We start from the raw sequence: 26,055 nt of genomic DNA, 5'->3' as shown, positions 1-26,055 counted from the left end.
AAGTTTCCCAATAACAAAAAGATTTGCACTTTGTTAAGTTACTAACAAAATAATTAGCCAAAATAGATAAATAACAATAAAAAAAATGATTTGGACCCCCACAGGGGCACGACCCCTCTAGCTGTGATTGGTCAATTTTTTTTTTTTTTTTTTCTTTATTCACTAGCCCCCACGTGTATATGGGGGATAGAGGTGATAATTGGAGGGGTCTCAATCACTTTTAATAATAGGATGGCCAAGTTTGCATACCTCAAATAATCCATCTTTTTATCTTTTTTCTATTACATCACTTCTCTATTTTTCTGTACATCTTTTCGTAAGAAAATAAAAAACACACTTATTTAGATCATTCCAAATAACTCTTAAATAGAATTAACAAATTCAATAAAGTGCCTGTTTGGTAAAATTTTTTTTCAGCTTATAACTTAAAATCCAAGGGAAGAGGCATAATCCAAGGGAAGAGGCATATTGATCTTGTTAGGTATTTTAGGTAACATTGCCCTAATATTCTTACTCCAATAGACTGGCTAAAGGGTTCCTATTCTTCCTCATCCCTTCTCCGCTGGCTACAATTGGAGAGTGATTGAAGGCTCTCCAAACTCTACAGTGAAGCCTCTCCCGCGAAATCGATCCTCTACTTCAGCGCGAAATCGATCTTCTCCTCCAGCGTCGTCTGCAACTCCCTCCATCTGACCTCTTCCTTAAGGTATGGATCCTTCTATCTCTTTGTCTTCCCCTTCTATGCAACTCATAAACTCTCTCTCTCTCTCTCTCTCTATATATATATATATATATATAAATATATATCTCCAACTCTTCCCCTCCCATATCTGCAAACCCCTATCTGTGAATCCTTTTTTCCCTTTTGATTTTTAGTTCGTCTTCTATGAACCCCATTTTTACCCATCTTTGCGAAAACCCCTTCCCAAACCCATCTTCGAACCCCCATCCATTCTTGTTCGTCTATTATCTGCATGTTATTTTCTTTGTTTTTCACATGTATGTATCTGAGATTGGTAGTCTTGTATGCTGCTGCTACAGTTGTTTAGATTCATGTATTTGAAAATATTGTTGATTTTAATTGGTTGAAATCTTTTTTTTTTTTCTACATTCAATTATCATAAGACGCCAATTTGATGGGTTTTGGGAAAGATCAAATTGGGTTTGTTTTACTTTTATCTAGTTTTTTGATTTGCAGGTTATGTTTATGTGTTTTAATTGAGTTGAGTAAAATTTCTGTGAAAATTTTTGAGGTGGTGTTACCTTGTTTCCTTGAATATAGATGATGTTTAGTTTATGAATTTTACTTTCAATGATCAGCAATCAGAACATAGAGATAAAATTAGTTTATGAATCAGGACCTGCAAATCATTGGTCAGTGATTTCAATGTTTTTAGTTTATGAAATAGGTCAGAGATAATATTATTAGTTTTTAGTTTGCAGTTTATGTCATAAACTTTCAATGTTTATGCCCTGAATTCATAAACTAATGTTGGCCATGTAACCTGCAAATCATTGGTCAGTGATTTCCTTGAAATGCATTCGTTTTGTTTGATGTGTGATTCTTTATCTTTTTCAATTGGATTGCATGCATGCCACTTCATGCATCTCAAGGTTTGAGACTTTTTTGTATATCTCTATTAATAACTTCCAAAGCTTCATATTGAATTTTAGTTTTCATAAATATAGTTTTTTTTGCATTCTTTTGTCACCAACAACTGTTGGTAAATACTTGGTTGAAATTTTTTTTAAAGGGAATCTTTTGATCTCGGCTGGTTTGTAATTCTAAGTGGTCTGAGAAGAGCTTTTATTGAGATTCACTGAATGATTGGAACTTGTAATTTGGCTTATAAAATTTATTACAGTGCTTGATTTGCTATTTAAATGATCTTTTCTTTATGTAAGTTTTTGTTTGAGTATCATTTAAGTTAACCTAGAAATTTGGAACTGAAACCAGACACAGTTGTCAACATTATTGATATTAACGGTTGATATGTTTACTTCATTGAAAAAAAATGTTTCTCTAAGTTCAACATAGTCATCTTGTCTTGCTTCATTATGAGAGAATGCAATAGGATAATTGGATGGATAAACTCTCCCTCTCCCTCTGCATAGTATTTGAACAATATTATATGAAATTTAATCAGCTGTTCATATTGCTCATTGTTCTTACAAGGTGTGCTATGAGCCTATTATCATGTTTTTCCTTTATTTGTAGTGATGCTTGTGCTTCATTATTCTGTATTGGTTGGGGTGCTCCTGTGGGGGATATAGCCAATTAAGTCTCAGAGTTGCTCTTTCTTTTAGGTAATAGTCTCTGATTGACAAGGAATCTTTGAAACTGAGAACTCATTGTGTGACTATAGTTCAATGAAAAATGTCAAAAAGGCCTCCTATTTTTGTTATGTGGGAGATGTGCCTCGACTTTAATAACCACTACTCTACTAAGTAGGTGTTAAATGCAAGCATAGAAACTCAGTTCTAAACATATGTTCATTCGTTTGTTCCTTCTTTCTCCAATCCATTTTATGGGAATTTTTTGAAAGTGAAATAGTTTGGGAATGAAATGAACAGGGGAGAAACATGGAAGGACATGTGTTTTTGTCGGCATTCATACAAATTATAAATATAAAGTGAAAAAAGAGTTTGGGAATGGGAATGAGAATGAAAATGGGGGAGAAACATGGATAGTTCTTTAAAAACTCCACATGTTGTCATGGACCCATACCAAACCAAACTAAGCCTTAAGTCCCATCAAATGGGGTCGGCTACATGAATCCTTCTTTTTCACGCGGCCCTATCAAAGGCCATTTCGCTAATCAAATTAAGTAGATCCATATCTCTATTCACAACGTTAGCTAACGTTAATCTAGGCCTGCCCCCATCCTCTAACACTCCCCTTTACCATTACAACATCGCATCTCTTCACTACTGCGTTTGTTGGTCTCCGTTGAATGTGACCAAACCATCTCAATCGATTATCTCTCAACTTATCTTCTATCGGTGCTACTCCTATCATTCTCGAATACACTCATTCCTAATTCTGTCTTGTCTAGTCTTGCCACACATCCACCTTAGCATCCTCATCTCAGCCACACTCATCTTATCTACATGTTGTTTCTTGGTTGCCCAACACTCTATTCCATACAACATCGCGGGGCTAATAGCCATTCTATAGAACTTACCTTTTAGTCTAGTGGGTATTCGTTTATTGCACAGTACGCCAGACGCACTTCTCCACTTACACCATCCCGCCTTAATCCTATGGGCCACATCTGCATCAATCTCCCCCGCTGTTGTAATAATCGACCCTAAATAACAAAAATGTTCACCCTTAAGAAGTTCTTGGTTCTCAATCTTCACTTCTCCTCTGCTTTCATTATTACTGTTACTAAATTTACACTCCATGTACTCTGTCTTAGTTCTGCTTATCTGGAATCTTTGTCGATTCAAGAGTTTTTTTTCTAAATCTCCAACTTTGTGTTAACTCCTTCTCTAGTGTCATCTACTAGCACGATATCGTCTGCAAAAAGCATACACTATGGCACGTCATCCTGAATATTTCTCGTCAACTCATCTATAACTAAAGCAAAAACATAAGGGCTTAAGGTAGATCCTTGGTGTAACCCAACAGTAATAGGAAATTTATTTGTCTCTCCAGCAGGCGATCTAATAGTGGTCATCACCTTTTCATACATGTCCCTAATCACATTAATGTCACCTTTTGTCACCCCTTTCTTCTCTAACACCCACCAAATTATATCTCGGGGCACTCTGTCATATGCTTTCTCAAGGTCGATAAACACCATATGAATGTCTCTTTTCTTTTCTCCGTACTTTTCTATTACTCTTCTCAAAAGATAAATCGCTTCCATTGTTGACCTGCCGGGCATAAACCCAAATTGATTCTCTGGCACTTCTGTTACAACCTCGGCGGAGTTACATGTTCTCATGGACCCACCTTGAATAATATATATGACCCATGATGGGAATTGTAATGGGAGGTTCAACTTGACAAAAGGTTATATTGAATACGGATGGAGAAGATACTCCCTTTAGGAATACCATAGATCATGTCTGTGAACACAGTTGAAAAGGGATGGATGATGATGATGATGATGATGAGGCTGTCAAACAAGTGAATTTTGTTTCTGATAGGCCTAAGGTCCCCCATGCCAATTTCTGTTAAACCAATTTTTGTTATTACCAAGATTAGATTTGGTTCTATTTGGAAGTTTGCATTTGTTGTTGCAGGCTTTGCTAATAAATTAATATTTCTATGTGTATTATATGATTATATATTGGGGGTTTAGTTTTCTTGTGATGATAACGTTCAACTGATCTACATTGAAGATCCCAAACAATTTGGCAATCGATGAAAGTCTCCCTCCAGCGGTGTCACACGAGCGCACACCCGAACTTTATGAATTCATTCAAAATCATCATTGCATCAGAGATAGACAAACTTATTCTAAACTCCAAGCAGACCTAGTTGAGCATTTGTGGCATCAACATGGAGATTTGTAATAACTTGAATTAGAAATAGTTTATTTATTTTGAAATTTATTCCTAACTTTGTTATTTATGTTTTTTTTTTCTTTCTTTCTTTCTTATTTTATTCATTGACCTTTGTAATTTCCATGATTAGTTAATTTGTGTTCTTTCGGTTCTTAATTTAATAAATTACAATTTCCGTTGTATTGTTATTTGTTTTAAAATTCTTTATTGTTTTCTTTTATTTTTCCCCTCCCTTCCCCTTCCAAATGGTTTCACAAAATTCATATGTTGGTATATATTGACATACTATACATTTTATAAAACAACTTAAATATTAGTTAAAAATTAATTTTTATAATATTTTTAAAACTATTATTAAAAAATATTATTTTTAAAAATATTATCGCAAATGTCACATTGACAACCATATTAGCATTTGGTGCGTATGTGGCATTTTATGAAAAATACAGTAATATATATAGCATTGTTTATTTTCAAAATTAGTTAAGTTAGTTTGAATGACTAATGATAATAAAGAGTATGGTTGGAACTCACAATAGCTAAACTAATTAGGTAAAATAAAGAGGGTATTTTTTTTATATTTTAGGTAGTGAAAAATAAAGAGTGTGGTTGGAGTTGCTCTAAGGCATAGATTATAGCTTAATTTAAGCCATTTTCGGTTTAAATCTGAAAGTTGCTCCGAGGGTGCTTATAAATTTAGCTTAAGCGTGCAGTTGATCTGGAGGGACAAAATGACGTAAATGCTCTCCAAAAATTTCAGAAATTATGAAAATGCCAGTATATATTTCTGAGTTCAGACCTAACACTTCTCCTTTGAAACGATGCTCTTCTCTTCTTCTCTCCTTTCACTGCCGAACGATGAAGAACTGCTCCACACATCGAAGATCGCCGGCGATCATCCCTGTTTTCTGTTGATCTCCACCAAAAAGTAAGATTTGAAACCCCAAACCCTATGCTTTGTTATATATAGATATATATATATATATATATTAGATATACACGTTGATTTAGGATTTTTTTGGTTTTTGGTTGCTCAAATCCGATTAGGGTTTGTTTTTGGTTTCTGGTTGCTCTCTCTCTCTCTCTCTCTCTCTCTCTCTCTCATCGATTTTAGTTTTTGGTTTCTGATTTCTGGTTCATGTAGTCGCACATATATTTTAGATTTATCTGAATAATTTTCTTTTTTATAATTTGGATTTTACCCATATCTAATAAACGTTTTGCTATGTTTGCTATTCTGGGTTCTCTGATCTTCTCATGCATATATTTGGGTTTTGATCAACTGGGTCTCTTGCTTTTTGATCAAATTTTAGACCCTGTTTAGTGTTTGCACTAATTTTGATATTTAGGTTATTTAAGATTTATGTAATTATAGTTTACCTTAGACATGTTTATTTTATTTGATCTCATCTATATGCTTATGTGGTTACCCAATCCTGCTTATTAATTATTATCCATAGTTCATGTAGTTTTCTATGTTTATGCAATCCACTTATTATCTGCCACTAAAGCACATCAAAATCCTTAATCTAGTTAAACTTGCATTCTACCAATAGGAAATCAAATCTGTCCTCAAATCTGCCCTCAACATTCTTTATCTTTGGCATTTTTACCCTGTCAAAAAATAGAAAGGAAGTTCAAAATATATGAGAGGCATTGGATTATCTCAAACTTCTTAATGCTTAGGTTTGAATGTAAATCTTTGATGCTTAGGTCTTTATGTAAAGTGTATATGGACTTGCTTGGGTATGAGTTTCTTATTTTGTTCTTTATGGTTTTGCTGAGAAGGATCTTCTAGAATTTGAACCCAGCTTGTGAGGTGGATATCATGATTCATTCTTAAATGGATGCTACAGTTGTAGAATAGTTTGGGTTTAATGTTCCTGAACTGTTTTATTTTTTGTAATATTATATTTTATTTTTATTTTACCTTTCTCCTTAAGACATGAACAAATAATTTCATAAATGTTTGAAAATCTTGTCTAGGTTGACAATTCATCCAAGCCAATTTAATTTTAGGAGAATAGGGAAGAAATGCCTTTATTAATTTTACCTTTCTCCTTCAGAAATGCCTTTATTAATTTTACCTTTCTCCAACAGTGTAGTTCTGCATCATTAATTTTTCCTTTCTCCTTAAGAAATGCCTTTATCTTTAGAGGCTTGACATTAGGGTCACTTTTGAGTTTAATTGTTGAAGTTTGTTGATGTGCTAAATTTAGTTTATGTTAGAGGCTTGACATTAGGGTCACTTTTGTTTAGTTGCATTTAAATTTAAGGCTTAATTGTGATAAAATAAAGAAAAATGAGGAAACAAATTTGTGTACCTAGATAAGGTTTTGCCACCAATAAACAAAAGTCCTGGATACAGGTACCACCATATATCAAGAAAACATCTGAATTTATCAATAGGGTACTAGCCCCATGGGGCAGTCCCGAACCCAGACACTTTGGAGGAATAGCTCCCAGCCAAGTGCTAACTATCCCCCTTCAGGTTGACTTCAATAGGTTAAAACATCAAATGATGAAAACTGCATACTACAGATACTCTAAATCACCCTCTATTGCTTTGACCATCATGCATGCTTTTGCCCAGAGTTGCACATTTAAATTTCATAAATCTGATGAAAATTCAAAGGCATGCCTGCCCTCTACTCATTCTACATGAGGTCGGGTTATTGAAATAATTAAAATTAAGATGACAAACACTAAGAAATAGGGTAATCAACATAAGTTGAGCCTTTAATTGTCTCCTGAATCCACCGGGAAATTACTCCAGTATGGTGGGAATTTTCCAAATCAGATAAACAAACTTTATATTTGGTTGTGCTACAAATTTAAGGAAGAGCACAGCATGTATAACCCAAAATGGAAAATTTGGCAGATGGCCAGTATGTCTTATGTTAACATGGATACATGCATGTCAATTTGTGAATTGCCCATGAACACATCACCAATTTCATGTCTACAAAAGTACATGCATAAGAAGAGAGCGCAAATGGATAGTTTTTATTGGCATTTGAGAAATCATATTTGAATTCTTAGCTGTTCTTCATGCACTATCATACAACATGAAAAAACACGTCTTTCAAAAAAATCTGCAATGAAATGATTGATTCAACTAAGCATTATGGAGATGGTAACCTATCAATCAAAGACCTACAGTAGCAAGTAGCGACTAGACACTCCCAAGAGTGTGTGCCAATATTGTAGCAAGAAATCTTGCTCTTCTGGGAAAGTGGCTATGAAGATTCCCTTTGGAGAGTGACTCATTATGGCATTCTATTATTAAAAACAAGTATGGGGTTCATGATGATGGTAGGTGTTACAGGGTCAATTTTTGTTTCAAATTCTAGCCTGCAATGGCACTAAGTTGGACACTTAGTCTCAGCCAAGTATGAATACACACACACAACAGTGTTATAATAAATAAGAGAATAGGCAACAAGTGATTACAGGAAAACTCCCAACCTTTATTAATTGCACCAACAATACAAAGGATGCCTATGGAAACTCTTATCAACACTTAGTTAATTTTCGAGTTCCATGGCTTATGCCTAAATAGGCTTACAATCAGTTTTAACTTACAACCAGCATTACAAGGAAAGCATGCCAAGTGGCATGGCAGTTGACACCCCCAACTGCCTAGGGACTTAGGAACATTTCTGGAGCATAATTGCTCTTAACTGCTGCTATATTTCAGCCTTGGTTCCAGATGTCCAGACCTGCCTTGTCTTTGCCCATCATGGATAACTGCTGCCAACTGACATGTCTAACTGCTAGAAACTGCCATGTTGTTTGCCTCATCAAGTCAGCCACGAATTTGGTTGTCTTGGCCCCCAGACCAAGCTTTGCCTACTGATTGCTTTGAACCCCCAAGCATGCTGCAGCCCACATTCGGGTCATGTTAATGCCTTGCATCTGTGCCACGGTTGCACATACTTTGGCCAAGGGTTGTGCTGCTGCCTCAGCACTTGGACAACACTTCACCTTGTTGTCTTGGCATGCCACCATCATGCCTTGGTCTTGGTTGGTCATGGGCACAAGGTGCTGCCAATGCCAACCATGCAGCCTTCAAGTAGAAGGTGCTAACAGTAGGTCTATTCATGTGGTTTTGGCGGATAATTGTCGATCGTCTTGGAAGTGAATAACCCATATTTTCCCTCTTTTCTCTAGATTTCTCTCTTAGGGTGGGAAATTGGGAGTCAATTTTGTTTTGGAAGGACATGTGGGTTAGAAATTCTTCTCTTGCTCGGGATTTCCAGGGTCTTTACAGGGTTGCAAACTCTCATGGTTCCTCTATTGTGTTGTTGGCATGTCCTAGTTTGGCTCCAATTGCATGGAATCTTAGATTTACTAGAAATCTCACTGATAGGGAGATTGGGGATTTAGCTTCCTTGTTATCTCGTATTGAGCATTTGTCTTTGATTTCTTCCTTGAATGATAAATTGGTTTGGGTCCTAAATTCCTCCGGTGTTTTTTCTTGCAAATCTTTTTTCAAAAAAATCATTGAGAAGCCAAATGTCCCCATTTTTCCTCTTCACAAAAGAATCTGGAAGTCTTTTGCGCCTCTCAAAGTGGAGTTTATTTTTTTTTATTTATTTTTTAATGGTTTTTGGTTCATAGAAGCATCTTGAACAATGATGTCCTTCCAAAGAGCAGGACTAATCATTATCTTTCTCTTCAATGGTGCATTATGTGTAAGGGAGAGGGGGAGACTCTAAATCATCTTTTTTTGCATTGCCCAGTGACAAGGAGTTTGTGGCAGCAGTTCTTTTCATGGGGTGGTCTAGCTAGGGTGGCACCTGAATCATGTAGTTCAATGCTCTCTGTTGATTTTCGATTTTGGGGCTTAAATAAAAAGGCAAAGATGTTGGGGATTTGTGCAGTTTCTACTCCGTTTTGGGTCATATGGTTGGAAAGGAATGTGAGAATCTTTGAGGATAAATGCATTGATGTCTGTTCGATGTGGGAGAAAATCAGATTCTTGGCATCTTTTTGGCCTTCGTGGCTCCCCCATTTAAGGGAATCCTGCTTTTTTTTTTTTTATTATTTCTAGCGATTAGAAGTCCATGTGTCATTTTTTAGGTTTTCTTGGTTTTGCTTTTGAGGACTTTGTACTCATTTTTTCTCTTTTCTCCATTTTAATAAAATCTTCTTTTGTTGCTGATCAAAAAAAAAGAAAAGAAAATGTGTGTGCGCGCCAATAATGCTCCACGAAGAAATGGGGTTAACTAGACTACCTTACCAAAGCCAAGGTTGCTAACCATGCTCCATCACGTGTAGAAGTCAGTAGTAGTACAAACTTCTACAACATCAAAGATTGTACTTGTAAGCTTCAAACCAGCAACTATGGTTTGTTGTACAATAACAATCCCCAGCAACAGTCAAGCACAACATACCTGGAACTTCTATTATGAGTAAAAAGTTAAAAACATAACTGTGACTAATTTATTTCATTCACGTGTCTAATTTACGAGTTTAACTTGATTAAACAGTACCCGTAAATTGTGGCATTTAATTAAATAAACCAAATAAATTATCTAGTTTATTTAATTAAATACACTAGATAAAAATAATAATATTAAATTTAAGTTTTTTAGAGAGTAACTAATAACATTCTCGTAATTATGTTCTCTAACTAGTATGCTATTCCAATTTATATGGGTTTACTTAATCAAGTGATACCTATATATTGTGTCATTCAACTAATTTATATAAATTCAGACAACTGATGATATATCATAAATTCATAATGGGAAATAATAAGAAGAAAAACATACACAAGTACTCAACTCAAGAAATTCCAAGTCATTCATCTCCTAAATTAATCCAATGTTATCATGAATGACTTCAAATGCCCACCCAAAGATTCTGAGATGATTACAGATGGCTAAGAGCTTCAATAATTGCATTATTGCTCCAATGTATCCAAAATCATACTAGTGGGCTCAAAATTACATGATGCAATATGATAATCAGGATGTTAAGAATTGCTTTGCCAGATTTGTAGTGTTCAGGACACTTTGGTAGCTCTGGACCTATCTTACTAGTGGGCGCTGCATGTAGCAAGTCATCTAGGGGACCTCTTAATTGTAAACAGATTCAATCTGTTCTTTTGTGTTTCATATGGATACCCTGCAATCCAGTGTTGTCAAGGGTATGCCTCTTACCTTGATGGCCTGAGGGTATGTGGTTAGGCATCTTATATTGTCTAGTCTTCAACTTTTTCAATTCATATTATTTTCAATCTAACCAAAACAAAAGGTAAAATATAAAATAAAATAATAGATATATAACAAAAATTCAAAAATTTGGAAACTAGAGTAAAAGCTTATTGTGATACTAATTTTTCAAATATGGTTCCAGTAGAATTGAAAAACTGTAAATTTTCAGCCTTACATTACTCCTCACAACAATTAATCTCAACCCATCTACACCAATAACAAGTAATGTTCTAATATCTAGCAAATCAAGCAATCCAATAAAGGAATTGGAATGATCCAAGGGAGTGTTTTTGGAATAATCTTTTTTCCAAGTTTTGGTGGGAGGTGTAGATACTCATTTTCCGTGGCAGAGTATTTGGATTGTTGGAGTTCCTTCTAATGTAGCGTTCTTTGCGTGAATGGAAGCGTTAGATAGGATTCTCACAATTGATAATCTTATTTGGCAACGACAGATTATGGTCAATTGGTGTTGTATGTATCGTGGGGTTGCGGAGTCCTTGTCTTATCTTCTTCATTGTTTGGTGGCATATCAGCTTTGAGTGTTGATTTTTTCCATGTTTGAAATGGTTTGGGTGCAACAAGGGAGTGCCGAGGGTGTTTTTCACAGCTGGAGGCCAGGGGCTTAGGAAGACGTAGGCTTTGGCACCTCTGTGTTTGACGTGGATGATGTGGTCATAGTGTAATTGGCATATTTTTTAGGGGGTGAATGAATTGGCGACTCATATGAAGGATCGGATTTTGGTGATTTGGTACAGTTGGTTTTGGGGAGAGTGTCCCAGATTTGTTTGCTTTTGTTGATTTTTAGATACTCTTTGTGTTTAGGTTTGGGTTTTCTGTTGATTCTTTTTCATTGTATTTGTTAGCATCACCTTGATTCTTCTCTGTTAATAATAGACTTTTATTTGTCAAAAAGAAAATAAATATCTCTATCTTGTAATTGCTCTGACTTTCATAACAATCATTAAATGGTTGGAAATACCTTACCTACCCCAATTTTATGATGAATGTACAACCCTTTTAAAACTTGATAACCACTGTCTGGAACTGGTTAATTTGCCAATTTTCAACACAATTAGACACAACCCAGGGAACTAACTATTCAGACTTTATTTATATGGTACCTTACTAAGACAGAAATAGAAAATCCAGAATACAAAATTAAATAAGTATACCCAATCCTTTCAAAGTAAATATGCATCCCTGCACAATGCCAGTAGCCCATTACAAAATTGAATTAGACCAACACCTAGCAAATATGGTTAGAAAAAGCATAACCCTATTGCTGGAAGAGCAACTTCCGTAGCATATACCTCAACTACTAATGAGAGTAACAAAAACATTTCGCAAAGTTGGCGCGACCTCCTTTGCTTTTGAGAATGCAACAAAATTAAAAAAAAATTAAAATTCAATTGACAAATAACAAATTCGGTTTTCCGATTGTTTTCCCAAGTTTTCTCACCAACCAAACAAGGAAACAACAGAAGAAGAGAACTACTGTGCTTACCTGATCTTCAACAGAAAATCCCAACGACATCACTTTCTCTGCCTATCTATCTCACAGTTGGGTAATCAAGATCCTCAAACAACTATCCGATCCTGGAACCAATCGGACAGAGTGAACCCTAGAATACCCACATCATATATATGCAATCATTTGAACCGTCTCAATAGAATACCAAAAAACCGCACCGAACATCATTTCAGTGCGGTTCTTCTGGGCTTGGTTGGTTACTTATGTTCTGTATGGTCATATATGTTTTGAATTGGAAGATTTTGTAAACAGACGTCACTCAGTTGCCTACTTTTGTGATTAAGGGAATGCTTTGCTGCGACATATATTTCTCTATTATCATAGTAATTTTGATGCCTCTTTGAAGCTGTCTTTTGTATATGGTTTGCCACGTCTGCACTGAAAGAATTTTGTTAGTTTTATTTTTCTTTGTTCCTATTGTGTTGGCTGTTGTGGGAATAACCATTTTAAGTTGTTTTCAATGAAAATTATTTTTTGTTGTGTTTGTTTTTTCAGAAATTGAGAGGAAGCCATCCAAGCTACTGATATTTGTTGGTTTGAGAAGGTTCATCTTTATCTATGCCGTCTCTTCAGCTATTGCAGTTAACTGAACATGGTCATAGCCTTTTGGCCTCAAGGAGGTATTGACTGTTCTACTCTTATTGCTATTATTAATGATAAGTCTGGACTTCCCATGACTCTGGTACCGACTGTTCTACTGTGTTATTATTGATGCTAAATCTAGAATTCCCATAACATTTGAATATTATCATTGGAGTCGCATAGCTCTATCGTCACATTGTATATCTAAGGCGTTCAATGTGCTGTCTTTATGTAGTAAAGAAAATGTTTTTTGGTATATTTTGACTTTGTCACCCCTTTAAATGGATCTCGGCTACTAGTGCAACTAGTCCTGTCTACTCAAAAACTGATTATTGAATTGCTGAATTTTTTGCTCATAGATTAACTAGGTGACTGCTATGAATTGTTGATCATAGATTATCTAGGCGACATAGATTATCTAGGCGACTGCTACGAATTGTCGATCATAGACTAGCCAACTCTGGGCACACTTCATGTTTGGATGCACAGTTGTAGCGGGCAGTTGCTGCTGTATGGCTTGGATGATGGTCAATGATAAGACTAATAATCAAAGCAGTTAGTTAAGTGTAGGAAAACTTATTAAGCATGGATTATGCTTCATCATTATATTTCTCAAGGAAACTCCTACAATATCCTGTATACTCCTCAACTATATGAGAAGTTTATGATTGGAGAAGTGTTTAAATTTTAAACTATGTGCATTCAAGTATGTTAAAATTGTACTGGTGGAATACGAGAAAAGTTTAACATGAGCTTGTGCTGCCATCTACTACCATTTTCAAGTGTTCATCTTTGAAATAGTAGTGAGGAGAGAATAATTGATGAGATCTTTAGGGGTCATTTAGAACCAGCATTTTTGGGTGTATTTTTCGTCTTCATTGCTATTTTTCAATTGACATTCATTTTTTTAAAAACAAATTTTCTGTGGAAATTTAGTCTAAAAATGGAAAATAAAGACGAAAAAGCCCTAAAGCTGGTTCCAAAACCAGCCCTAGTCATTAGGGTTGGTAATGACAAACAGCAGAGAGAGGAAGGGTGGGTCAAATTTTCATCATTTTACTGTTGTGATTGTTGAAAAGTTTTTAGCCTAGTGGGTGAGTTAACTGTCAAGAACACAATGCATGCAAATAGAAGTTCAGCACCCAATATTTAATGGATTCAATGATGGATATTTTCATGGCTGGAAGTTTGGAATAATTAGATGTTTAGATGACCCATTGGTTAATAAATACATAGTATTTACCGCTGGCCATCATTCATAGTGTTTCTAGAGATCCAGTTCTGATTCGGGCATAGAAGCGACTACCTTTGATCTTGTGAAAACATACTGTAGAGCTTGAACTTTATAGCATGTCCTTGTAGCAAGTACATGTAGTTGGTAACAAAGTAAAAGGATTAGAATGAAAACATTGATAGTTTCAATAGCATACCATTGAATTTAGGAAAGGCTGTCAACGCATTAAGATAATCATAGCACATATATTGTAGACTAAGGCATGAATCCAATTTTATTGAAAAAAACCCTATTGCAAATATCTCTATGCAAGTGAGATTCTCACTAAATGAAGCATTGACTAATCCAAAATTTCAATATAAAACTAAAAACTCAAGAACTAGAAATCAAATCTCAATCTTGAACCTATTGCCATGCCTGCACAGAATCGTCAATACTTTTTTATTTTTTATTTTTTATCATAAACACACAAAGTCAGCTCTTTTACCTTGCATTCAATGCAAAGGATTACATAACTTCTCAGAATATATTATCACGCATCGGTTGTTAAACTATGATGTGAAACTGTACACAACCTATATGTGCAAAACTTTGGTGAATTTCAGATTTGTGTTGGACTCGTTTATTGAATTAGAACAACAGCAAGACAAATAAGTTATAGTCCTCGTTTGGGGTTTGGCATTTTTAGTGAATTTTTAACTTGTTGAGTATAACAAAAAAGTTAATGTGTTTGGGAATGACTTTTTTTAGTTGTATTAAAAAACTTGAATGACTAGTGTGTTTGATTTGATTTTTTTAGTAATTTTGACCTTTTGGTCTTTTAGTAGCTTTTTGCCTTTATTAGTCAAAAAACCAAGGTGCCAAACAGGGCCATAATTTGAATGTCAAGTGTTTGGTGGACTGTATAGAGATAATTGTGTAGACCTACATTGAGGAGGATGAGATGCTGGTCCACAAGATTAAGCATGGTATGCTCTTTTGTATTCATGGCTTCCAATGAAGGGTTTTGTTTCAACTACTTGCATTACAGGCTAAATATGTGACCTTCAAGGCAGTCTCTTTTGTATGCCCATGCGTATTTGGATTGCACCTCTTCTGGTGCTATTTAGTGATAGCTTTATTTGTTACTAAGAAAATAAATAATAGTTTTTGTTTGAATGAGAATTTGTGGAGTCTGGTAGGATTTGACGAAATTTACTGAAATAATTAAAAACATTTAAAAAATTTAGTCTGTCGAGATTTAACCTAATATGAGGCAATTCAAGACTTGTTTAAATTTAGGATGGTCCTTGGCATCAACTGTAAATTCATTGCTTTGGAACCATCTTTTTGAGTGACTCCTTTTCTAGTATGATCCTTCTATTTTAATTCTGTCAGTGGTGGACCCATAGTTTCTCTTTTTTTCTACAGGAAAGCAATACTACTTGCTACTGGTGTCGTGGTTGCTGGTGGGACAGCTGCATACTTGCGATCAAGATATTGTGGCAAAAGGCCTGATTGTTTTGGTCACTACAATGGGCTCAGTGATAATAAAGAACAATTAGAGAAGGTGGTTGGGAATGAAAATATTGTAAAGAAAAGTAGGCAAAAAAAGAAAGGTGGATTGAAGTCACTTCAGGTTTTAGCTTCAATTCTTCTATCTCGTATGGGGCGAATTGGGGCAAGGGATCTTCTCTCTTTATTGGGCATAGTGGTAAGCCTCTTTTGACCACGCCTGCATTTTGTGGTTTAGATATGCTATGTTCTGTTTACTCATATTGCTTTTTTAGTGGATTTATGTGTCTCATGTGTCTGAAACTAGTGTCTCCTCAAAATACTATATCTGGTGACTTTGATATGCTGCTCTGTTTCCTTCATTACTTTCTGGTGATTTCTGCTTTATTCCCTTTGTGAATGCTGTTGAAAGGGCTGTTAATATTTGTTCTATTAGATATTCATTTGAATACTTACTTTGCAAGAATTATAATTGAATAAACAGAAACATTTCAAGATGCTTGGAAATTTGCAAGATAATCAAAAACGTTAAACAGGATTGGTGAGTGCTATGCATTTACCTATAGAACTAGTATATTAATATGTATTATTATTATTATCATTATAAGGAAAAAATTATTAAGTGCCAACAGTAGGATGCAACCATGCAACCTTTTATAGACCGAGACAAAACTATATTGACTATAATCTACAGGTATATACAATTCTCCCAAAAGTCAGCAATCAACAAAAAACAGCAAGGGACAGACTCTCTTGTTAACAAAATCAGGTAAATGTGCAACTTTTTCCTCAGACAATGAATCAAAAGCTCAACCTCCTCAAAGACCTACAATGTCTTTCCATCCAAATACTTCATATAACTCATAAAAGAGTGGTCTCTTACACTTTCTTTTCTTTCTTTCTTTGCCAACTCTGAGCCCAACATGCGAAAAAGATCTGCAAATTTCAGCATTTATAGAATGAAACGCCCAACATCAAAATTTCAGCTTTCATCTATTGTGTGTTAGGTAGCTAGACAGCCAACACGTTAAAACCCCGTCGGATCCTGTATGAACATGAATGCGAATACAAAGATTTGGTACCTAATTTAATTGAGCATACGGCCCTTGACAGAACAAAATGGAGGAAAAAAAGATTCATGTAGCTAACCACAATTGATTGGGACGCAAGGCTTTATTTTGTTAGTTTTAAATGCTGAAGCCCTTGACTGTTTCGTGGCATTTAAAGGTACTCTGTAAATATGTGCTTGTTGGCTGTACATGTCTCTATCTTTTGACTTGTAGATAGACTAATAATCTATAAGATATTCTTGGAATTTGGTTTTACGCTTTTCCTCTGTATGTGAAGAAAATGCATCAGAATCTCATATAAATTATAATAGGAACACTGGGGTTTTGGTAAATAGACCATTTGCCTAAGTTGTAAATTTAGTGTTCACATTTCCTTTTTTAGAAGGGAAACTCTATACCCACTGCCTCTAACCCACCAAACAATTTATAACAAAATTAATCCCATCCTCGGATCATACTCATTTTTTTTTTTGTACACCTACCCATTCTCCCACCACCTGTCAGACCATCGTAGACCACCAGCTGGCTGGTCACCAATGCTCATCCGGCCGCCCACTGCCAGTCAGACCATTGTAGACCACCGACCAGCTTGTCATCGATGATCGTCCTCCACCCACCTCTGGTTGGCCCACTGCTCCATTGCTGACAATTCCCAGTTTGAAATTTTAGGGTTTACAGATATTAGTTTATTGTAAAATGTTGTTTATTGTTTTGAACAGTTTGGGAGTTTTTTGAGAATGAGAGTTTTTTGGGAGTAGTTTGATGTAGATCCTTTCATTTTGGAAAATGGGAGAAAAACCTCCATTCGACCTTGGTTCACTGAAAAAACTAAGATTGTTTGGTCTTAGTCAAGTAAGATCGTCGACCATATCAAGTATGTCTGGGCTTGGTTGGTTCAACAAAGTTTTAACCTGGAAATAGGTTTTAAAATCACCAATTATGTAGAAAAATATGCACATTTTTGTTACTAGAATCCTCCATTACTCAAATAAATATGAATTATACAACAATGACCATAGTTTATGAGATTGGTTGTGATTTTTGAGTGAGATTAAGAATAATAGAGATAGGGAAAGAATTGGGTGGTTGGAAAGAAATTTAATTAATTTTCTTCTTCAAGTGTAATTTTGCTTGGGGGTAAAAATGTTAGAAACATTTTCATTGATTGATCAGTGTAAAGATTTAAAAGATGCAGTGTATTTAGAAGTCCAAATCACAGTCAAAATTCAATTGAGTAGTAATTACTCAATTTTCGATCACACCAATTCTTAATATGTGCCACCTTGACCACAAATAATGTCAAACTCAGACCTCATAAGGGCAGACATGGAATACATAATCTATAGTTGTGAATGCATTTGAGGTTTATTAGGCAATAATTTTGGAAAGATGGTGTGCACTATCATGCATTGGTTCAAATGGCAACCTAAAGAATATAAATTTTAGAATCTTTACTTTTGTTTTCATAATAAGGTAAGTGTTATGTACCATAATTATTTTTTTTATTTTTTATTTTTTTTATATTTAATTGGAAAAGGATAAGATTGTTGTTTTTGTTTAAACATAAAGCTTTCTTTTTGGTAAAAAAAACAGTATGTAATGACAATGGATAGTGTTTCATTTTAATTTTCTGTTTATTTTTAATTGGAAGAAACTATTGTTGGGTTTTGAAGATTTGTATGTTTGGTTTTAATTTTTTTGTCTTTTTACGCGCCGGCTGAAACTATCGAAACTTAAATGGATCTTTCCATTTGATTACGATTATCTGTAAAACATGAGTTCGAATCATGGAAAGGATTGGTTGCTGCCTTTAATTTAATGTTTGCTTTTTTGTACCTTTTTGCAGGTGTTGCGAACTGCTTTAAGCAATAGATTAGCAAAAGTGCAAGGATTCCTATTCCGTGCTGCTTTTCTTCGACGTGTGCCAACTTTTTTCCGTCTGATTTTGGAAAATCTTCTGCTGTGTTTCCTTCAGTCAACCTTGCATTCTACATCGAAGTACATAACGGGGACCTTAAGCCTGCGGTTCAGAAAAATATTGACAAAGCTTATTCATGCACAGTATTTTCAGGTAGTTATTGACACAAATGTTACTGGCAGACTACTATATCTATCGTTCAATACCTATTGTTTCCGTGGCTGCCTATTTTAATCTCTTTTGATTAGTTGGATTGATTGTTTTTTCCCCATCACCAATTGTTTTTTCTAGTTCAGTTATTTCTCCTCTACATGGTGCTGAGTGTACACATAGCATTGCATTTTGGGCATCATCAATGCCCTGTGCAAGTTCTCTCATATTGTTGGCAGTTGGTTGTTCACTTGTTAGATCTGCATTTGTTCTTCTGTATGATGAATGCAAACCTGTAACCAATAGGGAGCTGTAGACCTATCCCTTTGCAAAAGAGCTCATGTAAGTAATGTAGCCTAATTTTCCTATAAGAACTACCCTCCAGTTGCTATTTATGCCTTCATAATTAATCATAGCATTACTACTTTTTTCACTGCTCAAGTGGAAATTGACCTGAGGATGGGTTATTTTTGAAATCTCTGTGCAGAGACAGCTGCACAAGCTAACCTGGCTTTTGCTTTGAAATAATGTAATGTTACGGGTGTAAATCGGGTGTGTTTAGTTGTGTTGAAGGTCTGTCCAAACCTAGCTTGAAAATAGGGGTATCACATAAGCCCAGGTTGAGCCTAATGTCACGTACCGACTCATTGGTAATGTGAGTTCTACACCATGCACCTTGTAAACACATAAGTGTGTGAGTAGCAAGGCAGACAGGGTAGATCCCTATCGCATCACTTGGGTTGGATCCTTGGGCTTAATGCACGGGGTACACAGTACCACTTGTGGAGTCGGCTTCTCGGGAGGATGACAAGTGCTCAGTCCATGAGAAGTGGTATCAAAGCCAACCTAGGGGCATTGAAACTGGAACGGTACGTGGGACTTACACTAAGCACCTTCATTGTGGGGTTCGAGCCAAGGGTGGTGTCTGCGTTGGGCGGGTTCCCATGGGTAGGGGAACAGACAAGCATGAAGGCAAGCCTGACGAGGGCGTTAGGGATTAGCGATGGTAGCATGTCACGTATTGACTCATTAGTAACGCGAGTTTTACATCAAGCATCTTGCAAGCACATAAGTGTGTGAGCAGCAAGGCAGACAGAGTAGATCTCTATCACATCACATAGGTTGGATCCTTGAGCTTAATGCACGAGGGTATGCAGTACCACTCGCGGAGCCAACTTCTCCGGAGGATGACAAGTGCCCAGTCCGTGACGCCGAGCTTGCTTGCCAAAGCCTGACGCTGATCTTAATTCAATGAGGTTGGTTTGACTAAATGAAGTCAAAAAATCTGGAGCTTTACAGAAACACACATCTTAGCCAACAATAAACACATACATTTAGATGGTCAAACAAAATATGTACATATAGATAACATTCATTTGTTGCTCTCTGTTTCTCTCTCTTTCTCTATATAGATATATATGAAAATTGTTATTTGATGACAATTAGTCAATAATAACAAGGATGAGACTGATGGGTCAAACTTACTTAAGACGAAGAGAACAATGGAGCCTCATAATTTGGTGAACTAGTCACTTTTGACTGGATATACTTTCCCATGAATGCATTTACTTTCTGTGTTGTTTATTCATCTGTTATCTGTGTTTCAGAACATGGTATACTACAAAATGTCACATGTTGATGGTCGGATAACTAATCCTGAACAACGGATTGCAAGTGATGTACCACGGTTCTGTTCCGAGTTGAGTGATATTGTTCAGGATGATCTCACAGCAGTCACTGATGGTCTGCTCTATACTTGGCGCCTATGTTCATATGCAAGCCCAAAATATGTTTTCTGGATATTGGTAAATCTGCATCCTTGGACTACTTTAACTTGTCAACTTGATTTGTGGGCGTTGATATTAGATGCTTTTGTAAAACTATTGCTCAACATTGCATTCCTCTTAGTGATTGATTTTTAAACTTATCATGATAATTATTTCAGTTAGTAGTTTGTCATCTCAAAATAAATTGTTTCTTTCCAGGCTTATGTTTTAGGGGCAGGAGCCATGATCAGAAACTTCTCTCCTTCATTTGGGACACTAATGTCTAAAGAACAGCAATTGGAAGGGGAGTATAGGCAGGTTCACTCACGATTAAGGACTCATGCAGAGAGTATCGCTTTTTATGGTGGTGAAACTAGAGAGGAATCCCATATTCAGCAGAAGTTTAAGAATCTTGTTCGGCATATGCGTGTTGTTCTTCATGACCATTGGTGGTTTGGCATGATCCAAGATTTCTTACTGAAGTATCTTGGTGCTACTGTTGCTGTTATCTTGATTATTGAGCCGTTCTTTTCTGGTGATCTAAGACCTGATACTTCAACTTTAGGACGGGCGGAGATGCTGAGCAATCTAAGATATCATACTAGTGTTATAATATCACTATTTCAGTCCCTGGGAACTCTATCCATTAGTCAAAGGCGGCTTAATCGACTTAGGTATTACGCGATATTCAACATTTTAGGGTGAAACACTTTCAGATGGTTATTATCTTAAGTTATAACTTTCTCATTTCATCACCAAATATCTGCAAATTTGGTGGATTGAAGAATTTATACTTTAATTCATTGTTCAGATTCTCGCTCACTTTTTCTCTTCTGCGACTGAATCATTTCAGGCAGGTTGAATTTTAAACTGAATTACTGGACACAGGTGTTTTGTTTTGGAATGAATCTCCTTAGATGCCAACTGTATTTTATGCTGAATTTTGATGAATTCTGATGGACCTGCAGTAATTTGTTGTGATGTATTTGCAGTTACTAATTTCCTGTTAGATTTTAAAGGCAATAGAACATAGTGGAAAGAATGAAGCATGCTCAGACAGTTTGTCTTTTGGTACCTTACTTTGTGGTCATTTATAATATGCAGTGGTTATGCTGATCGCATTCATGAACTGATGATTGTATCAAGAGAGCTAAGCATTCAAGATACATCTTCTCTACAAAGAACAGGGAGTAGGAATTATGTTAGTGAAGCTAATTACATTGAGTTTGATAATGTGAAGGTACTTGAAAAATTATTGGAGACCTTGCCCTGTTTTGGGATCAATTTGTGTTACCCACGTTCTTATAGTTTTGTTGTGCATTCCACAGGTTGTTACTCCAACTGGTAATGTTTTGGTGGAGGATTTGACTCTAAGGGTTGAATCAGGATCTAATCTATTGATTACAGGTATTTTCTTTGACTAGAACATGATCCATATTTTTTGCATGTATTTTGTTATTTTTTCATCAGCTTGTCTTTGTAAATGCGGTTCACTTTTGCTCCACCGTGAAATATAAGAGAATATTTCTTGTATGGATTCATAATACGGGTTTGATACTTCATTGTAAGCTCTCTCTCTCTCTCTCTGGAGTAGGTGGGGGTCATTGTTGGCTGAGCTACAGGGTTTGAATGGTTGTTGGAGCTTAGTTAATATTGTTAAAAATGAATTGTTCTGCATTTTATATGTTGTGTTTAGTATTGGCTAGGCATTGGCTTTTTTCTTTGGTCAATTGCTATTGTAAACTGTTTTGCGTCTATCCACTGGTTTTTTTTTTTTTTTTGTTGACTTTCGTTTTCTAGCGTACCAAATGCTATAAAGTGCACAAAAATTGATTTCCAAAAAATGTTTTCTACCCAAAGAAACAAAACGTTTTTAAAGTTGAGTCTAGCTATTGGAATTGTTCAGTCTGGTATTTTCTGACATTCAAATCTAATTCTCCAAAAAGTAAGCAAACTGTCATTGAGCTCCAAACCTAAGCTTTGTCAACTGTTGTGAAAATTCATCCTTGAAGAACATGAATGCAGTATGAAAGAGTGTATTTGTCATGCATTTCTTGTGTTTATAGTAAAAAATGATTGAAAAATCAAATAAAGCTATCATATAATATTTGTGCAATGTTCTTGGCAGTTTTTGCTTTAGTAAATTTAAACAAATGTAAGATGAATGGTAAACTAAAAGTTTGAAGAGAGGCTCTAGAATCCAGAGGGTTTTAAATAGATAGAGAGCTATAACTGAGCATGTGGAAAAATCAAATATGACTGCGTATTTATATGTATTTTGTTTTTTTATGTGGATTTAATTACTGACTGTGGCAAGTAAATAACCTGGTAACATCTTTATATGTTTTGTGTTGAGGTCCAAGTGTCATTTCAAGTTCTTCATTGTCTTCCTTAGTTTGATAGGCATTTTTAAAAAGTAGGGCAAAATTCATTCTACCCCCTTGTGGTTTGGTCATGTGTAGATGACCCCCTGACATTCAAATATAACCATATAACCCCAATTTGATTTTTTGACTAAAATGCAAAATTTTCCATCCAACTTAACTGTTCTTGTATGTCACGTGTTAGCTCCACAAATATCTTCCATTTCTCACCCATTAAAATGATCAAAATGCCTATAATATTGTTCTTGATAATCTTGGTTAAAATTGCTGCATATTTGAGTGAAAATTAAATTATATAATTAGACATGGAATCATAGGACTTCTGTAGCCCCAATCTATTATGACAAGTTGGTTCAAGCCTTGTTCAGATTAGATTACCAATTGAAATTACAAACCGTAGTTTCATGTAATCATGAGATTTAGTTTGGGTGGTTGTTCAATTCACTCATTTAGAGTGAGAATTGATTAAAATCTTTTTGTTAAAAGCCAACAAATAGCCAATTCCCAAATGGGGCCTCAATGTGTTCTTGGTTGAATTTTATGCCCAGTGATGAGAGAAATCATGATGTAAAGGATTTATGCAAAAACCACACCCAACATCACTGGTTTTGATAAAATTGGTCAATGAATTCATATACAAAATTGTCAAATATTAAATCCTTGTGTTCAAAATTTATTTTCAGACAATACTCATGGGCTTGATTATGAACAATCTAGACTTTTGGGATAAAAAATGACAAAACTCACTGTTTAAGGTTTTTGGTGGTAGAGAACTCTTGGAATAGGAAATCCAGCCATCCAAGTTGCGTTTTCCAATGTGTTTGATTCCATCAGGTTTGAATCTATCTTACTTGGAACACGATTTGTTGTGGTACAGTGGGAACGTGGTGCGCTACTTACCCAAAATTGCGGTATTTGTATAGAGAGTATCTAAACACAAGTAAATTCCTTCCGAACATCAATAAAAAAATACATTTGTATTAATTTTTTTTATTTTTATGATATTAGATGCATTATGGCAAATTCCTCAGGAAAAAAAAGAAGTGCGTTCCACAGGTTAATCTTTATAAGTGAGATTTTGAATGAGTGTTTCATAATCTTCTTCTATCCGAAGAAATGATTCATCGAAAAACATGAGTTGTCAGTTTCTTCATTCATTGTGCCAGTTCTTTCCTTGGGCAGTTCGAATCTTTTTGTTCCGTACTTTATATTATTTTTCAAGTTAATTATATAAAACACGTGTGTAAGAGCATTATGGCACATTTTTTATCTTGTCAGAACTCTACTCTATCTAAATTTTAGCTTGTTTTATTTGTTTTTTATTGTTAAGGAAATGAATAGGAAAAGCTTCGGGATCAACGTAAAACAATGCTGTACCATGTTTTGGAATGCTTGTCCCAAAACATATATTGCTATGGTATTAATGTTTTCTAGTAACACATATGGATCTTTATGGGCTTTAAAAGCCCTAATATTTCATAGTTCAAATTCGTGCTTTAAAGAACAAATTTTGTATTGAAGTGTAGGGTTTCAGACAAACTTGATATGGGGATATAATGGACTTTTTGTTGTAGCCCGTTAACAATGTGAGCCGTGCCTTAGTCTAGAAATCACATGTTTTGTTATGTCGTTATATTTGAGTGTCAAAGGGTCCTTCGCACATGGACTAAACCATGCATCTAAGGGTTGGATTAGTTTAATCCACACATTAGGAAAAGTGAGCATGATTTTCACTGTTTTGTTTAAAAGTTCTTTGTGTATAATATAAGGATTTTTTTACTCAGCATAGAGTCTCCATCCCAAGTACTACACTCTGGGAAATTATGTTGTCAAGGAATGCAAAACGGGGTCATGCCATGGAATTTCATTTAAATCATTCATTCACTAATCTAGAAGAAGGGAAAAAATATCATTAAATTTAAATTAGTTCCTCTTTCACTTACAGTTGCCTTTGGACACATCAACCTATACCCGTACCTTTATCATGTTGTGCCCGTCAGAGTTACTTAATTTTTTTTGAAGTATGTGCCTCACATAAGTTGTATTTCTGACTGTTCATTGGGGTAGCTAGCAAATAAATGTTTTCAAAACTTCATTTTTACTTTACATATTGTTTGTGCATTCAATCCGTCATTATTTTCCATTTTGTGTTGCTTATTGCAGCCAACCTTTTGTTTTTCTTTTCTGATAACCCCTTCCCTTCTTCCTTGTAATAATTTTGTAATGACAATTATTTGCTGGAGTAATATCAGTAGCCATCCCTTTGTGTGTGTGTGTGTGTGTGTGCGCCTCTCTCATACCCTAAGAATAACAAGAAATTTCATGAAGAGTTCTAAACTTTGTTTTAATACATATGTTTCAAAACATGATTTTCATGGATACTGCTTATGGTTTTAATCTTATTGGAACTTGTTTTGCAATCTCGTTTGAAGGTCCTAATGGTAGCGGCAAAAGCTCACTTTTCCGAGTTTTAGGAGGACTTTGGCCACTGGTGTCTGGCCATATTGTGAAACCTGGATTTGGTTCTGATCTTAATAAGGAGATTTTCTATGTGCCACAACGACCATATACAGCAGTAGGAACTCTTCGTGACCAGTTAATCTATCCCCTTACTGCAGATCAAGAGGCTGAGCCACTGACACACGGTGAAATGGTTGAACTGTTGAAAAATGTAAGAAATTTAGCCGTGTCATTTTCACTTAGTGTCTCTTGCCATGGTACTAGTCATCTCTTGACTCTTAAAGAAATCATAAATTCAACTTGGATTGACTTTTAGTGGAAATTTTGTCATTTTACTAGGTTGATCTTGAGTACTTATTAGATCGTTACCCATCTGAAAAAGAGATAAATTGGGGTGATGAACTATCTTTGGGAGAACAACAAAGATTGGGAATGGCCAGACTCTTTTACCATAAGCCCAAATTTGCTATTCTTGATGAATGCACCAGTGCCGTGACAAATGACATGGAGGAGCGCTTCTGTGCCAAGGTCAGAGCAATGGGAACATCTTGCATCACCATATCCCATCGCCCTGCACTAGTGGCATTTCATGATGTGGTTCTGTCCTTGGATGGTGAAGGAGGCTGGCAGGTTTATTACAAGAGGTTAGATTTTTGGGTTGGTGATTCAAATTGTCCATGTTTATTCACTGCACGAACTGCTAATATTTGTTTTTTAACACTGT

General features: G+C 35.5%; 1 protein-coding gene across 4 annotated transcripts in view; it reads left to right on the top strand.

Annotated features, from left to right (window-relative positions):
* The first annotated feature begins 429 nt into the window (after window positions 1-429).
* Window positions 430-26,055, top strand: part of LOC114283956 (ABC transporter D family member 1-like) — a 37,156-nt gene continuing 11,530 nt past the window's right edge. Inside the window, exons 1-11 of one of the 4 annotated variants that reach the window (XM_082879121.1) lie at window positions 461-706; window positions 5,232-5,446; window positions 12,769-12,893; window positions 15,500-15,782; window positions 18,500-18,724; window positions 20,329-20,526; window positions 20,707-21,161; window positions 21,592-21,727; window positions 21,816-21,894; window positions 25,304-25,542; window positions 25,671-25,975. In XM_082879121.1, coding sequence (XP_082735247.1) covers window positions 12,832-12,893; window positions 15,500-15,782; window positions 18,500-18,724; window positions 20,329-20,526; window positions 20,707-21,161; window positions 21,592-21,727; window positions 21,816-21,894; window positions 25,304-25,542; window positions 25,671-25,975 — 1,982 coding nt within the window. In that variant the 5' untranslated portion in view covers window positions 461-706; window positions 5,232-5,446; window positions 12,769-12,831. Of the gene's footprint in view, window positions 707-5,231; window positions 5,447-12,768; window positions 12,894-15,499; window positions 15,783-18,499; window positions 18,725-20,328; window positions 20,527-20,706; window positions 21,162-21,591; window positions 21,728-21,815; window positions 21,895-25,303; window positions 25,543-25,670; window positions 25,976-26,055 lie in introns of all 4 variants that reach the window. The other 3 variants (XM_082879119.1, XM_082879120.1, XM_082879118.1) reach the window with 3 other exon arrangements.

The sequence above is a fragment of the Camellia sinensis genome, chromosome 7 (genome assembly GCF_055761805.1).
Source record: "Camellia sinensis isolate YWXY chromosome 7, ASM5576180v1, whole genome shotgun sequence".
Classification (NCBI taxonomy): Eukaryota; Viridiplantae; Streptophyta; class Magnoliopsida; order Ericales; family Theaceae; genus Camellia; species Camellia sinensis.
The sequence above is the reverse complement of the archived record's forward strand: the minus strand, read 5'-3'. Positions and strand labels throughout refer to the sequence as shown.